At 38.3% G+C, this 16,400-nt stretch overlaps 1 protein-coding gene across 1 annotated transcript in view; it reads right to left on the bottom strand.

Annotated features, from left to right (window-relative positions):
• IGSF11 (immunoglobulin superfamily, member 11) overlaps nucleotides 1-16,200 on the bottom strand; it is a 54,981-nt gene extending 38,781 nt beyond the window's left edge. Inside the window, exons 1-3 of the mRNA XM_006884265.1 lie at nucleotides 16,036-16,200; nucleotides 13,567-13,774; nucleotides 12,692-12,847 (exon numbers count right to left, since the gene is read on the bottom strand). Of these exons, the coding sequence (XP_006884327.1) occupies nucleotides 12,692-12,847; nucleotides 13,567-13,774; nucleotides 16,036-16,074 (403 nt within the window). The 5' untranslated portion in view covers nucleotides 16,075-16,200. The remainder of the gene's footprint in view (nucleotides 1-12,691; nucleotides 12,848-13,566; nucleotides 13,775-16,035) is intronic.
• Nucleotides 16,201-16,400: the final 200 nt, after the last annotated feature.

Genomic DNA, 16,400 nt, shown 5'->3' with positions numbered 1-16,400 from the left:
TCTGTAAATGTTTATGAAAATTAATAAAATATAATTATAGAAAGAAAAAAAAATAAATAAAATAAAATTTAAAAACAGAACAAAACAAACAAACAAATACATGGGCAAAAACTGGCATGATTAGACCTGGAAACTACACAGGTCCTGTACTGAGATTTTAAGAATAATGTCTCTGAAAAAATGACAGCTAAAGTCTGGGGGGGTGCTAATGATAGCCAAAGTCGGGGGGGGGTGCTACTAGCACCTGAAAATAGAATAACTCTTACTATTCTCTTCTTTAATCTTACTCTTCTTAATGATTATTACTCTCTGCCTTGTTCACTCTCTACCTTACTGTTCATCAAAAACTCTTGCTAGGAATCTTTGGTGTGGCTGTTCCCCAGGTCTGGAATGCTCTCCTACCAGTCCAACACTCAGACCAACTACTCTTTTATCATCCTTAAATACTGGTGAGACTATCATTTTCCCTAAAACTCAGTCTCAGGGAAGCTTAGTACCAGCACCTTACTCAAAATCACAATTCTCCATCCCCTAACTAATCCCTTCTACTCCCCCCTCCACTGCACTTATCACTTTGTAGCAAATTTAAATTTATTGATCTCATCATGTTACTGTCAATTTCAATTAATTGCAAAGGGACTTCTGCCATCCTACTCAACAAATGTATCTTCAACACCTACGAGGAACTGAATGAAGAACTTAAAGAAATATAAGTATATAAGAGGATTAATAAAATTGAACAAAGGGAGCTCTGGTGGCCTAGTGGCAAGAAGCTGTGCTGCAATCCTGCAGGCGCATGGTTCAAATTTACCAGATGCTCTGGAGAAAGAGGTGCAATCTTCTCCTGTGCCAGTCAGATCTGATTCAATGGTACACAACAATTTAAAAAAAATAGCAAAATAAAATGGAACATTGGTTTAAAGAGCACTCAGAAAATAGGGGAAAGACACAAACAATATTTTAAATGAAAAAATAAATTGTATATGGTTTTAAAAAATTTAAGAAAACAGTATTGGTAATATGAATATTATTATTATTATTATTATTATTATTATTATTATTATTATTATTTATGCCTACCAGGTGCTGTTCTAAAGGCTCTTAATCTTTCTTTCCATTCTGTAATTGAGGTGCTACTGGAGTCTCCATTTTAAATAGTAAAAACAATAAAACCTAAACTGAACCAAAAGGGAATCAATCCCAGAACAGTTGATTGTGCTCATGCAAAACCTCTACTTGGACCAGAAAACAGTTCTCAGAACAGAGCAAGAAAACACTGCATGATTCAAAATCAGGATAAAAATGTATCAGGGATGTGTCCTGTCTCCAAATCTTTTCAATCTGTATGCAGAACAGATCATGTGAGAAGCTGGACTTTATATGAGGAAGAATGTGGCTTTAGAATTAGAGGAAGACTCATCAACAACCTGTATTATGCAAACGACAAAACTTTGCTTGCTGAAACTGAGGAGGACCTGAAGCATTTGCTGGCAAAGATCAAGGACTGTAGTCTATAATATGAATTGAAACTCAACAGCCAGAAGACAAAGATGCTCCTCACTGAGCCAACTGGCAGCACCATGATGGATGGAGAAGAGACTGAGGTTGTTAACAATTTCAGCATGCTTGAATCCACAATCAACACTCTTGGTATCAGTAGTCAGGAAATGGAAAGATAAATTGCATTGGGGAAATCTGTTGTCTGAGACGGCACCAAACTGCTAAAGACTAATGGTGTCAGAATGAAGACTAAGGTGTGCCTGATCCAGGCCATGAGCTTTACAATCACTTGCTATGTATCAGAGAGCTGAACAATGATTAAGGATGACAGAAGAATCGATGCCTTTAAGCATGAAACCAAACTGCTACTTGATGGCAAGGATTCTAAAGCTCTGTCTCATATAGTTAGGGCATGTGACCAAGAAGGACAAGTCCTTGGAGAATGACATCATGCTTAGAAAAGGGTTGAGGGACAGTAGAGAAGAGAAAGGCCCCAGATGATATGGATTGAAACAGTGACTAGGGTAATATGAGTAGGTGTATCGCTAACAGTGAGACTGGCTCAGATAGGGCAGAGTTCAGAGCTATGTATACAAGGTCACTTACTGTGAGTCATAGGTGACTTGATGGCACATAAACAACAACAAGCACAAGGGCATGTAGCCCAGGATGCATATATAGATCAAGGATATAAAATTAGATCTTATGTTTTCATACAAAGAATATGATAAAACATCTTGATGTGTATGTGTGTATACATATACATATTTGAAACATGGAGACATTTCTAGGTCAATATAAAAGATACTGGGAAAAGTAACTAATTCAGTGTCAATCAAGTTGCCTGTGCTTCATAGAGATACCGAATAAGTAGTCAAAACTTTACCAACAGGGGAAATCTTTATACGCAAATTTTACCAAACTGTTAAAAGAACAGACAATTCTCACCTTATGAGAAAACTGGGGAGGGGGGAAGTTGCAAACTGATTATATGAGGCCATTGTATATAAACTGATTCTAAAATTTAATGAGGATGGTAAAAGGAGAAAAAGTAGAGGTTTTTCTTGCCTATAACCATCAATACAAACCCTCTAATAAAACATTAGCAAAATGGAATGAAACAGCTTCCCTTCTTAGTCATAATCAAATAGCTTTTATTCAATACATCACATATGTTTTAACAGGCTATTAACATTATGAAATTATTAATACAATTTATTATACTAGCAAGTTAAAAACAATGATCACCTAAATAGATTTGGAATATATATGATCAAAGTCATTATTTAAAAAATTCTTAGCAGGAGGCTCTGGTGGCTGCACTGCTATCCCAGAGGTACACAGTTCAAATCCACCAGATGCTCTGCTGGAGAAGGAGGGGCAATCTCCTCCTGTACCAGTCAGATCCGATTTGACAGTACACACACAAAAAAACCTTTAAAAAAATTTCTTAGCATAGACTAAGTATATATAGCATATAATTGATAGACCAGCAATAAACTAAGTTATCTATTACCACTGATTTTTTACCGGAATAGTCAAATCTATTCACTGAGAGAAAGAAGAATCTCTACAATAAATGCCACTGACAAAATGGAATTTTCACATAAAGAAAAAGAAGCATTCCTTAGGCCATACACAAAAATAAATTCAAACTGGATTAAGGATAAAAATGTGAAAACTAAAACCCTAAGATTCTTACAATTCTAGGGGCATGGATATGAGGTCTACTTTGTAATTTGCCATTGCAAATGAACTGACATTAAAAGACAAAAGAAATAAATTAGGCTTTACAAAAAATGAAAACTTGTGTTTATCAAAATATTTTACCTAAAAGAGTGAAAAGACAAGCTAATGATTGGGAGAGTATCTTTGGAAACCAGACAGTCAATAAGGATCTAAAAATAAAAATATAAGTTAAACTTGGACAACTTAACACCCAAAAGCACAAACAGACCAAACATAAAATGACAGAAGAAAGAAAGAGACATTTTACCAAACAGGATATTCCATTGGTCACTAATCATGAAAAGATGCTCAACTGAAAACAAAAACAAACCATCCCCAGCAACTTTAACTCACTGCCATCAAGATGGAACAGAATCTCAGCTGACTTTTCCAATCAGTTTCCAAGGCTGCGCATCCCATTAGAGGAGACTGACCATCTTTCTCCCGTATAGTCACTAGTGATTTTGAACCAGGAACTGGTTTAAGGTCCCTGGGAAATGTAAAGGCTTTAGACTTGGCTGCTTATGGAAAAGGTGATAGACAGTTCAAACCCACTTAGCGGTACTATGAAAAAAGCAACTTATTTGTGACATTGGTAAGAATGGGAATCCAAGAACATTTTACTTGTGCTCATGCAAAAACCTACCTATACATAAACCAATACATTTTCATCTTAAAAAAGCCTATTCCTTCTTTCCTCTTCCTTTCTATTTCCATACTTGAAAACTCAACCTCCTTTGCCTTTTCTGTTATCTAAATGTGTTCTGTTGTACATAGGGTTTTCAGAGGCCTGCTATTTCAGAAGTGGATGGCCAATCCTTCTTCCTAGTCTGTCTCAATGTGAATGTTCAGATTTAGAGAAGTATCAGACAGACCAGCAAGTTAAAGGTATATCCCTTATTGCGGAGTTAACTTTAGTGTCAGTGTTGTCCCTGCATTTCTCACACACGTCTTTACCCACTTATTTCCCTGCTCCACCATCCACCAGGATACCCATCCACTTCTACCCCCTCCCTTCACATCTATCACCCTTTAACCAGCCCTCCATCTAATAACTTATATATGAAGCTTCCATGGCTTCTGTGATTCCAAACAAATCAGCTGATGGTAGTTCCTTATGTTGGGATCAATGTCTCTGAAGTTTAGTTGTAATGTTTCCTGAGCAAAGGTGATGCATCCTGTAGAACTTGTGTGTACATAGGCTTTTCTTGGCCCTGGACATGCTCACCAAGTTGTGCCAAGAAATCTGGAGAACGACCACTTGGCCAACTGACTGGAAGAGATCTATATTTGTTCCTATCCCAAAGAAAGGTGACCCAACAGAATGTGGAAACTACAGAACAATCTCACTGATTTCACATGCAAGCAAGATTTTCTGAAGATTATCCAAAAACGACTGGCACAGCACATCAACAGAGAACTGCCAGAAATCCAGGCTGGGTTTAGAAGGGGTTGTGGTACTAGAGATATTGTAGCTGATGTTAGATGGATCTTGGCTGAAAGCAGGGAATACCAGAGGAATGTCTATCTGTGTTTCATTGACTATGCAAAGGCATTTGACTGTGTAGATCATAACAAACTAGGGCTTACTCTGAGAAGAATGGGAATCCCAGAACACTTGATCGTTCTAATGTAAAACTTATACTTGGACCAGGAGGCAGTTGTCAGAAAAGAGCAAGGGAACACTGCATGGTTCAAAATTGGGAAGGGCGTACACCAGGGATGCATCCTATCTCCATACCTTTTCAACCTATATGCAGAACAGATTATCCGGGAGGCTAGGCTCTATGAGGAGAAATGTGGGGTCAAGATTGGTGGACGATTTATCAACAATCTGTGTTATGCGGGTGACACAACCCTGCTTGCTGAAACTGAAGAGGACCTGAAGTGCCTGCTGCGGAGGGTCAAGGACTGCAGCCTACAATATGGATTGAGGCTCAATGTCAAGAAGACAAAGATTCTCACCACTGGACCAATTGGCAGCATCAGGATGGATGATGAAGAGATTGAGAATGCACACAGCTTTAGTTTGCCTGGCTCCACAGCCAACAGTCTTGGCACCAGCAGCCAGGAAATTAAAAGGTGCATTGCCATGGGAAAGTCTCTGTTAGGGGCCTCTCCAAAGTACTGAAGAGCAATGGTGTCTCTCTGGAGACTAAGGTGCGTCTCATACAGGCCATGGTCTTCACAATCACTTGTTATGCGTCAGAGAGTTGGACAATGACCAAGGAGGACAGAAGGAGAATTGATGCCTTTGAGCTGTGGTGCTGGAGAATATTGAGAATACCATGGACTGCTAGGAAAACAAACAGATTCATACTGGAAAGGGTTAAACCGGGTGGCTCCTTGGAGGCAAGGATTCTGAGGCTCCATCTAACATACTTTGGACATGTGAGGAGAGACCAGTCCTTAGAGAGGGACATCATGCTTGGGAGGGTGGAGGGACAGCGCAGGAGAGGAAGGCCCTCTATGAGGTGGATTGATTCAGTGACTGGGATAATTGGGATGGGAGTGTCAGAGACAGTGTGATTGGCACAGGACAGAGCGGAGTTTAGGGCTGTTGTACACAGGGTCACTATGAGTCGCAAGCGACGCGACGGCACATAACAACAACAACAATTCCTTCTTTTAGTTGAGCAAATTATTCAGTAAGTTCAACGTTTAAAAGAAGAGTGTGGTATCAACATCTGAGGAAGAATCATTAACAATCTGCTATTATACAGATGACACAACAGCCTTCAATATGGATTACATTTCAAATCAAGAAGACTAAGATTATCATTGCATCATGATATACACAGAAAAAGACTGAAATTGTCAATAATTTTATCTTGCTTGCATATACACAATCAACACCCTTGGCCCCAATAGTCAAGAAATCAAGACATATTGCATTGCGAAATTTATGGTCAATGATCTTTCTAAGGCATTAAGAAGCAATGAAGTCAGTATAAAGTCTGAGGTGCATCTGATTCAAATCAAGGTCTTTTTAATTATTTATTGTGCATCTGAAAGGTGGACAATGACTAAGAATGACAGAAAAATTAATGCGTTTGAGTTGTGGTCTAGATGAAGAGAATTGAATATCACATTAACTGTCAACATGATAAATATCTTTTGGAGAAAGTGCAGCCGATGTTCTCCTCGGAGGCAAGGATGATCAAGTTTAATCCTACATATTTGGGGCATGTTGTTAGAAGAAGCTGGTCTCTGGAAAAGGATATTATGGTGGAGGGTCAGCGAAACAGAGGAAGGCTCTTAATGAACTGGACTGACACAGGGACTATAACAACGGGGCCCGGGATAATGAGGATGACATAGGACAGAGCCAGGTTCAGATCAACTGTTCATAGGGCTGCTATGACTGTAGTCAAATTGACAGCACCTAACAGCAACAACATGGAAGAAAGGCTTGTAGATCTGCTTTAACGCACTAAGAAAATCTTAGGGAACTTAGCTCTAGCACAGCTAAACTAATTCTAAATAAATGGATTGGACAAATGACCATCAAGATTTTCCCATCAAGTTTAGTGTAATAGTAGAATAAGAACAAATAGTTAAGGCAGTGGTACTCAGCTGGTGGCAATTTTATCCCTACTGTGAGATCTCTGACAGTATTTGGAGACTCTTTTTCAAAGGACAAAGCAGATTTATTATAAATATATCAGTATAAAACAACAACAACATAAATATATAGGAGACAAAGGAACATGGGCTTCCCATATCTGATTTGGAGACCTTTTTGGCTGTCACAACGGGTAGTATTAGAAGCTGAGTGTAGGAGGCAACTAGTGGGCAGCGGTCAATGAAGCTACTAAACATCCTACAATGCACAAGTCGGCATTATCCTGTCCAGCCTGTCAAGGGTGCTGATGATATGAAACTCTGAGGTATGAAGCGCTACAGAGAGTTCCGTGAGATGTGCTCCACCAGTAAGTTTTTTTTCAGTCTTAGGGACTTTCAACTTTGGCACAATTCACAGTTTGGGTCAGATATGTCTTTGTTATGGACAGCTATCCTGTGTGTCACAATATTTCGTAAAATCTCTGGCTGCCACCTCCTAGATGTCAGTGGCACTCACTTTCCAGTGGTGACAGCCAAATGTGTAAAACGCATTGTCAAGTGAGACTGTCTTAGTTGAGAAGCACTGATGGAGGGGCTGATAAATTGTCTCCTGCGTTATGCTGACACCGGAATCTAGGTCAGTGGTAGAAGCCTTAGGAAGCCAGACTAAACTGCTACATTTTGCTTCTAATAATACAAGCCTTAAATATAAGTTTCCCTTAGCCTAGAATTCAAAATTGCTATTTACCTAGAGGGTAGTACTAAATTCCCTTTATCATTTCTCTATATAAAAATTAAGGTGCATCTTGAAGATACTGCATTTACTTCTCGAATATTCACACAATAGGGCAAGTTTTGGTTAACTGTTATTTTCACATAATTTTAAACTTTCAGGTTTTGTTGTTGTTGTTAGGTCACAGGCAACTCATAGTGACCCTATGAAGGAGAGTCCTCAACGCTTGGGTGTCTCTCATGCTCTCCCCAGGTTCACAGGGTTTTCGGAGGCAAGCTATTACGGGAGTAGATGCCACCCCTTCCAAGCTTGTTTTAAACTTTCAGATACTTTACAAAAATTACCTCCTGCACCACCTACTAGGACCCGCTTATTCAATTTTGCTCCATTTGCTTTATCTTTCTATCTCTAACCACCACCATTCTTTAATCCGTTTGTAAGGGTGGTTTCAGATAATTCATGACAGAATTCTTTTTCAGTTTGAATTTTTGTTGATGTCATGTGGTTTTAGTAGCAGAAGGCTTGATTAAGGGGAAAAAATACTAAATTCATAAGCATTTTGTTACAATCGTATGGAGTACACAGGCCCCAAGTGAATTCTGGTGGCAAGATGGGTGGGGTGAGGCTCAAGCTTCAGATTCACACAGTTATGCAGGTCCCTTGATGGCACATAACATCAAAAATAAAGAGCATGTTGAGTGTGCAAAGGCATTTGATTGTATGGATCATAACAAACTCTGGCCAGTATCAAGAACAATGGAAATTCCAGAATCTTAATTATGCTTATATGAAACCCATACCTAAGCCAAGAATTTGCAGTCCGGACAGAGTAAAGGAACAATGCATGGTTTAAAATGAAGAAAGGTGTATGTCAAGGGCTGTATTCTTTCTTCATAACTATCCAATATGTATGGTGAACAAATCATCAGAGAAGCTGAACTTTATGAAGAAGAATGTTGCACCAGGATTAGAAGAGTGTTTGTAAACCTTTCTTATTGAATGTGAGGACTTGAAACATTTGTTGCAGAAGATCAGTGACTACAATTTTCAATAGAGATTACATTTCAACATCAAGAAAACAAAAATCCTCACCAATATCAACAGATAACATCTTGATACATGGAAAAAATGTTGAATTTTTTTTAAAAAAGAGAAAAGTGAACTGGGCAGGGGAGGGAGGGAAGAAAATGTACAACAATGAATGAATGAATGAATGAATGAATGAATGAGAATCCAAGTTTTCAGCAAACTTTCATTAAAATATGAGTAAAAATAAAATTTGCCCAAAAAACCCCATCATCTTGCTTGGATTTACCATCAACAACCTTGGTACTAGAAGGCAGGAGATCAGCATTTAGAGAGTCTACTGTCAGGAATCTTTCCAAAGTCCTGAGGAGCAATGATGTCAGTTTAAAGCAAGACCAAGGTATACCTAATTGAAACCAAAGCCTTTCCAATCCTGCTACACATCTTGAAAGCTAGACAATGAATAAGGACACCCAAAGAAGAACTGATTTGAGTTGGGGTATTGGAGAAGAGTATTGAATATCCCATGGACCACCAAAAGAACAAATCTCTATCTTGGAGAACGTGCAGCCAGAGTGCTAGTTGGAGACAAGAAGGGTGAAGTGTCATCTCTCATATATTGGATATGTTCTTAGGAGAAACTATTCCTTGGAAAGCGATATCATGCTGGGAAAGGTGGCAAGTCAGCAAAGGACAGAAAGACCCTCAACACGGTGGATTAACACAGTGTCTGTGGCAATGAGTTTAAATACGTTGGGGCTGATGGGTTCAATCTGTTGTTCATAGGGTTGCTATAAGTCACACTCGACTAGACAGCAGATAACAACAAATGGCAAGTACACAATGTCCACAAATCCAATATTTGTGATCTGAAGACTACCTGTATATCATTTTCTTTCTGAATCATTTAAAAGTAGGTGGAAGACATCATAATTTTTTAACACTAAATAGTTAATTTTTCCCAGAACAAATATATATTTTATATAATCATAGTATGATTATCACAGACAAGGAATTTAAATTTAACATTGGTAAAAGGTTACTAACCATGGTCTGGAACTGTACAAACTTTGAAACACTAAAATTCCTTTTCTTCTCCAACTATTTTGACATCAAAGGATGAAATTTTTAACTTCATCATTATTATGTGCTATAAAGTAAAAAAAAGACTCAGGTTTTCAGAAGCAGAAAACTGCAGGGAAAGAGATCACCCATCTTTCATGTGTGTGTGTGTGTGTGTGTGTGTGTGTTTATACACACATATAATAATATATAAGAAATATAGGTATTAGTTTTCATTCTACTGTAAGAAAATACTTTCCTCCCTATTACTTATGCATATCAATATAGATTCAAAGGCTGTAATTTTATTAATAAAATATACATATTTAAATGTTTAAACAGTCCTGGATTATGTCCCGGGAACTCATTCAAGCTAGACCAGCTGATAAGGGCTATTTCAATCCTTGACAAGTATTATGCCCCTAACACTTAACAGACTTTTAGGATGCATTTACCTGGTAGCAAATACTTTTGTTCAGAGAAACATCTTGATTTTGTATAAAGTAATGCAAGCATAATATTTATTAATGTGGATATCAACAGATTAATTTGTCACTTACAGTGCTGAGATTAACAATTTAATACACTGAGGAGAGGGGGGAAAGGCTATTAATCCCATAGTGAAAGAACTAGCAATGAGCAACCAGTAGGAAACGACAGTATTACAACAATTGTTACTAATATAAATCAAAGCTTTTCAGGATGAAAATAGGCATTAATTTGTTTTTTAAATAATGAAATGTTTCTAGATCAATGAAAAGATGCTGGTATTTCAGTTGGGAGTCCTTTTTTTTTAAAAAAAATCCTCTGAACATCCTTTTACTTTTTATGAGCCCAATTATTTTTTATGTATCTGCATATAATCATTCATATGCACTGTGTTTTGAACATGTAACTTTATGGTTTGTTTGTTTGTTTGTTTGTTTTTAAAAGTTTTTCTTTTGTATTGCTTTGCTTACAAAGTTTGTATTACATTGTTTGACACTCTCCTGCATTCACACTGTGTTTCATATAGTCATTCTGATTCATTATGTTTTATAAAATTAATCAACACTAAAAACTATGGCCACCATTTTCCCGTACTCTGTGTTTTATAAAATTATTCATATATATTTTATATAATGACCTTTACTCTATGCCTTTTATCACCCATGTTTTCAAGCCTTCATTGAGACTTCCATTATTTCACTCCTCTCCACCACTAACCTCTGCAATCCCAGTGACTTTCCCCATCATATTTTCCTGGCTCTTTCCTTTCCTTTCTGAACTTACAGATATCTTATTCAATTATCCTCTTATTTTCACAACAGTGGCCTTATGCAGTATTTGTCCTTATGCAACTGAGATATATCACTCAGGAAAATTCTCACTAGACTCACCTATGTCATTTGGATTTTACAAAATCATTTCTCCATAGTGCTGCAGAATATTCCATTGTATGAATATACAACATTTAAATCCATTCGTTAATGAACATTTGGGTATCCATTTTCTTGCCATTGTGCATAATAATGCTGCTATGAATATAGGTGTACAAATGTCCATTCATCTCTCAGTTCTGACTTCCTTGGATATATTCCTAGCAGTGGAAGAGCTGAGTCATATGGGATTTCTACATTCAGTTTTTGAGGAAACGTCAAACTGCCTTCCATAGCAGTTGTCCTATTTTAGTCATAAAGAAGCTAGTAGCCGTAGTCTTTGGGAGCTCTAGTGGCTTAGTGGTAAGGAAGTCTGTTGCCATGTTGCAAAGTACACAGAATCCACCAGCTGCTTCACGGGAGAAAGAAGGGCAATCTCCTCCCCGGTGATTTACTGTATCTAAAAATTCACCAGAGGATCAGCTATGACTCAAGACTACACAGCAGCTTCAGCATACAATTTAGGACTTTATTTTTCTATGACAGATAGGTGCCATCAACATTATTCCAAGCTGTCAGGTATAGTTAACATTAGTTGGAGCCTCTTTCTTTAAAAAATTATGTGTGTATGTATGTATGTATGTATGTATGTATGTATGTATGTATGTATGTATGTATTCTTTTTATGTGTGTAACGTCAAATTGGATCTGACTGGTACAGGAGGCGATTGTTCCTCCTTCTTCAGCAGAGCATCTGGTGGATTTGAACTGCGCACCTCTGGGTAGTTGGAGCCTCTTTATTAAATAAATGCTTGCTCTAGATTTAAGATTTGTGTATCTTCCCCACAAAAGTGATAAATAATTTCTGTATTAAAGATGATTCAACACTTAAAGCTGCTAAATTTTCTTTTCTCCAAACAGAAGACTTTCTATATAATTCTGAGAGAACACCACCTTTAATATTTGATTCTTACAACTGGATTTTCATGTAGAATACGTTCAATGCTCCTCATGCCTCCTCCATCATTACCTGTCTGATGTGGTCACTTCCTGGATCTCCAGGGATGAGAGGCCTTTTCCTGTTCTCCTCCCCATCTTCCTCCTCTAATTAGACTTGAGGCTGAAAACAGGAGGATTAACCCTCTCATGACCATGCTGATATTTCTCAAATCAAAATAGGCATTTATGCCTTTAGCAGGAGATGGGTTCTCAAACAGTCAAGGACTGTCTTGCAGTTACTAACATAAGTAGTCACTAGTTAGCTATTTAAAATCTTCACTTGAATGGAACACAAGGAGCCCTGGTGGCATCACAGGTTAAAGGCGGTGTTGCTAAATAAATGCTTGTCAGTTTGAATCCATCAGCTGCTCCAAGGAAGGAACTAAAGGCACTCTCCTCCCCTTAAGATTTACAGCCTTCGAAACCCAATGCACATCCCCACAACTGCAATGAGTCTGGTTTTAGTACAACTAAAACATAAGTTCCAGATACAGTGATCACTAGAGGAGATACATTTAATAAAGGCAAAACAAGGGTGAGAAACAAAACCTTTCATTCCCTTCAAAGTACAACACATGAAATTATCCAGACAGTATTTTCAGCATTACTAACAATAGTTACTATATTTCAAAATCTATTCAAGTCAACTACTTTGTGAGTTATAGCTTCAATTTTTTTTCTGTGATAACTAATCCAATGAACGAAAAAACACTAGACATACCCTGAGTGGCAGTCGGAGGTAGTTTGAGGGTATTGTCTAACTTCTCCCAAAGGTAAGTTGGACGAGGAATGCCTTCTTCTGAGCTACAGAGCAGAATGACATCACTACCAATATCCTGGGATCCTTGAATTTGACAGTGTGGGGCAGAAGGGGGAACTAGAACAGGAAAAGTAAACAAAGTACACATTTACTGTCAATACATGTTGCCGCAAATGATGGCTATAGCAAAAAGAAAATGTGTTTCTAAGCACGGTTGCCAATTTAAAAGTGTGCAACAACCTGTTTTAACAATCAAGACACTGAACTCATGGATAGCATTTTGGGAGGAAAGAACACACACTAGGAGGCTCTCTCTCCCATGGAGACAGCTGGAGCCCAGGTGCAGGGGCTACACTTTTGAGTTAGTAAGGGGACTAGGGAAAAGTAAAAAACTTTTCACTATCTTTTCAAAATATGGTCTGGGTTTCACTGGTTCCAAAGAATCATTACCACTCCCAATGTCAGCATATTGCCTGTAAAAATAGAGGTCATTTTTTGAGACACTATTATGGAACAGAAATCACTCATCCTGCAAGCTACTATGTAGCAAAAGCTTCCTTAATAATATGTTTTGCTACTTTGAAAACAAAAACAAGACAGGGTTACACCATAAAAAGGTGCTTTATGGCTGGAAAAAGAGCGAAATTTAAGTATATTTACTGAAAGTAATAAAATAGGCATCAATATTCACTGAATTGAATATACTTGAATTGAGAATAGAGAGGACAAAAAAGAGGTTATCAGGAGAGAGTGTCGAACGAGGGGCAGAAGTGAGCAAGTTTGGGAGTAGCTTCTTATGAAAGCCCAAGGTTGCTGAAGCATTTCCTGCAACTCACCTAACACTGTGAGACCAGTGACCCCAATGTTCCTGCCCCCTCTGTCTGGCAAATTGTTGACCAAACACTGGTAGGTGCCTGTGTCCGACAGCTGAGTATTATTGATGAAGATGGAGACATTGGTGGTGGGCATAGTGCCTGCAAACCCCACCCTGCCATGGAACCGGGCGGCACCGTCAAACATCTGTCCGCCCTGATAGAGAATGACCTGCAAGAGAAAGCAAAATAAACAACTGGATGCTGTTCATCCTTTTGGACATTTCAGTGATAATAGGACAAACGCACAGTGGTTCAGTCAGGACCTAGAGCTGACCTTCCATTGAGTTTAGAGGCTGCAGACTGCACACTGAGCAGACTGTCCATCTCAGTCCTGAGGGGCTGTCAATGGATTCAAACTGGCAAAGAGGCATGGCCTTCGGGTTAGCAGTAGAACTTGCAATGGAGTGCATCATTACAGCTCCCCAGTGAGCTGCAGGGAGTTCTGGTGACTTATAGGATAAGTCCTCTCATACGATTTACTGTCTCTGAAAAGTGCTGAAGGGTCAGCTATAAGTCGACTCTAACTTAAAGGCTCATAACAAGAAGACCAGAAGATTGCAGCAAATGTTGGAAAACTAAATTAGTATCTGAAAATTTAATTACTAATCTTAGGGCTATCAGCAGCTTTTTTATAGAACTCATTATCTGCAGGTATCCCAGGGTTTTAAATTTGCCCACACCAAACTGAAATAATATTGTTTCTTTGACTCCTCGGAATGTAGCAAATGTCTTTCATTCTACCCTACCACCAGCTTCAAAATATTTTTACCAGTCCAAATAATTCTAAAAAAAAATAATAATAAAACATTAGTGCTGTTCTTTCTGTGTTTACTAGGTCAGAAAACATAAGATCACAATTATAGACTATAAAGAAATAAATAGCATAAAAAGGAAGAAGTGTGACAAGTCCCTAATTGCTATTCTGAATGTAAATTTACATTACCAGAGTTAACTGTCAATGTGGGAGACCTCAGAATTGTGCAGTAAAAAGCCTTTTGGACTGAAAGTAAGGGATTTAGTTCTTTTCAAGGTCTATTTGTAAATGTTTTCTTTGCCTTTTTGCTTGCTCACTCCTAAAACAGTGAAGGGGAACAAAAGGATCTTGAGATGACAAGACTAACCATAAATATTCCATGATTTCACAAAATAAAAGAACATTTTATCAAATATATTTATTTGGATTTTCTACTAGCAAATTTAGCTTGTCAGTAATATACTAAAATTTAGTAAGCACTAATAAACTTTTTGAAGCAGAAAAACGTCCAGATGATTTTGTATTTTGGAATAATCATGAAGCAGTTATGATCACAAGTCATTCATTTTCTGAGTGTTCTTTTCTGCTGTGAGTATTACAAAGCACAGCTCTTTCACAGCTTGTTGGGGTGGAGTGTCTGTTTCCACATACTCTCTTTCCTGTGGGCAATTGAATTCACTTGAAACTTGGCCGTTGACTAGGATTTCTTACCATGCTTGGTTTGAAAAACACTTTTGAAGTTAATTAAACATAGACACTATTATTTCAAGTTATTTCCTTAATATTGTCACTGTTTCTTAAAAAGTACTCCTCATTTGCCCATCAGTACTAGTTCCTTCATAGAAAGCACAGTTTGTTTTTCTGGTTGATATTTTCTGTTGGTAATAAATTTTCTGACTATTTTGTGGTTTAAGCCTGGAGGGTCCCTGTTTGTAAGGTGAGCCCCTCGTCTCTTTGGTGGCTGGGTGACAGGGCAGGAATATGTAAGAGAAACGAGCTTGTTCTGGTTGGGGGTTGGGTGGAACATCTGGTTGTTGTATGATTTAAGCCTTTTGTGTAGTGTCAACAAGATATCCTGGAGGGCCCTTGGGCCTCATGTTATTATAATTTGGAGGAACATTCTTCTTAAGTCATACAGCACTCTTCAGACAATTTGCTGTACTGAGGTAATCTGGGTTTGCTGAGATGCTGAAACCTGTGCCATTGGGTGTCAAACGCCACAGCTCCCAGTTTAAGAGAGGTTTTGAAGCAGGAGTGGCATCCACTTCTAAACCACATGCCTCTGAAAACTCTATGAACTTAGAGAAATGACATTAGTTACAGATTCATGCCTTTTGTTCATAAGGTCGCTATGAGTCATGCTCGACTCAATGGCAATCAACAACAACACTTTTTAATACAATTCTAGATTTTTATACAAAAATCTCTCCAACTTATCTTTACTATTTAATTTTAAAAGCTCCTCCCAAGAAAACTCCCAAAAGCAATCCCTTGACACATGTACATGAGAGTTAATGCAAAGGGTGAGTGTTTAAAACAGCATAGGCACACCACAAATGCTACTTAATTCTATAAATAAATATTTACTCCGGCTGCTTTCCTGTTCATCTCCACAGAAAGTATTCATATTGCTGACAGAGCACAGGAGAGACGTGTATGCCATGGGACTGAAGTACCTGTTCAGGCTGGTTAGCATTGGAGAGTGGAATGACCATCCAAATGACATTGAGGTTAATGAGGGCAGCGCTGGTGGTAAAGGTGCAGGGAAGGATTGCTGTCTGACCCCGGGCCACTTGGACACTCCCAGGATTCTCCGAGACTTCTAGGGAAGCTGCAAAGCCTGCAGAAGAAGGAAAAGGAAGGTTATATGTTCACCCTCTCCAAATAGTTTAAGCCCCGTCAGAAATTATTTGTATTTTATATTATTGTTACTATGAAAAGACATAGCAGGGAGATCTGGTGGCCTAGTGGCAAGAAGCTGTGCTGCAATCCGGATGGTGCACGGTTCAAACTACCAGATGTTCTGCTGGAAAAGGAGGGG

Source organism: Elephantulus edwardii, unplaced genomic scaffold (assembly GCF_000299155.1).
Source record: "Elephantulus edwardii isolate Elephantulus edwardi_28Jun2011 unplaced genomic scaffold, EleEdw1.0 scaffold00032, whole genome shotgun sequence".
Taxonomy (NCBI): Eukaryota; Metazoa; Chordata; class Mammalia; order Macroscelidea; family Macroscelididae; genus Elephantulus; species Elephantulus edwardii.
The sequence above is the reverse complement of the archived record's forward strand: the minus strand, read 5'-3'. Positions and strand labels throughout refer to the sequence as shown.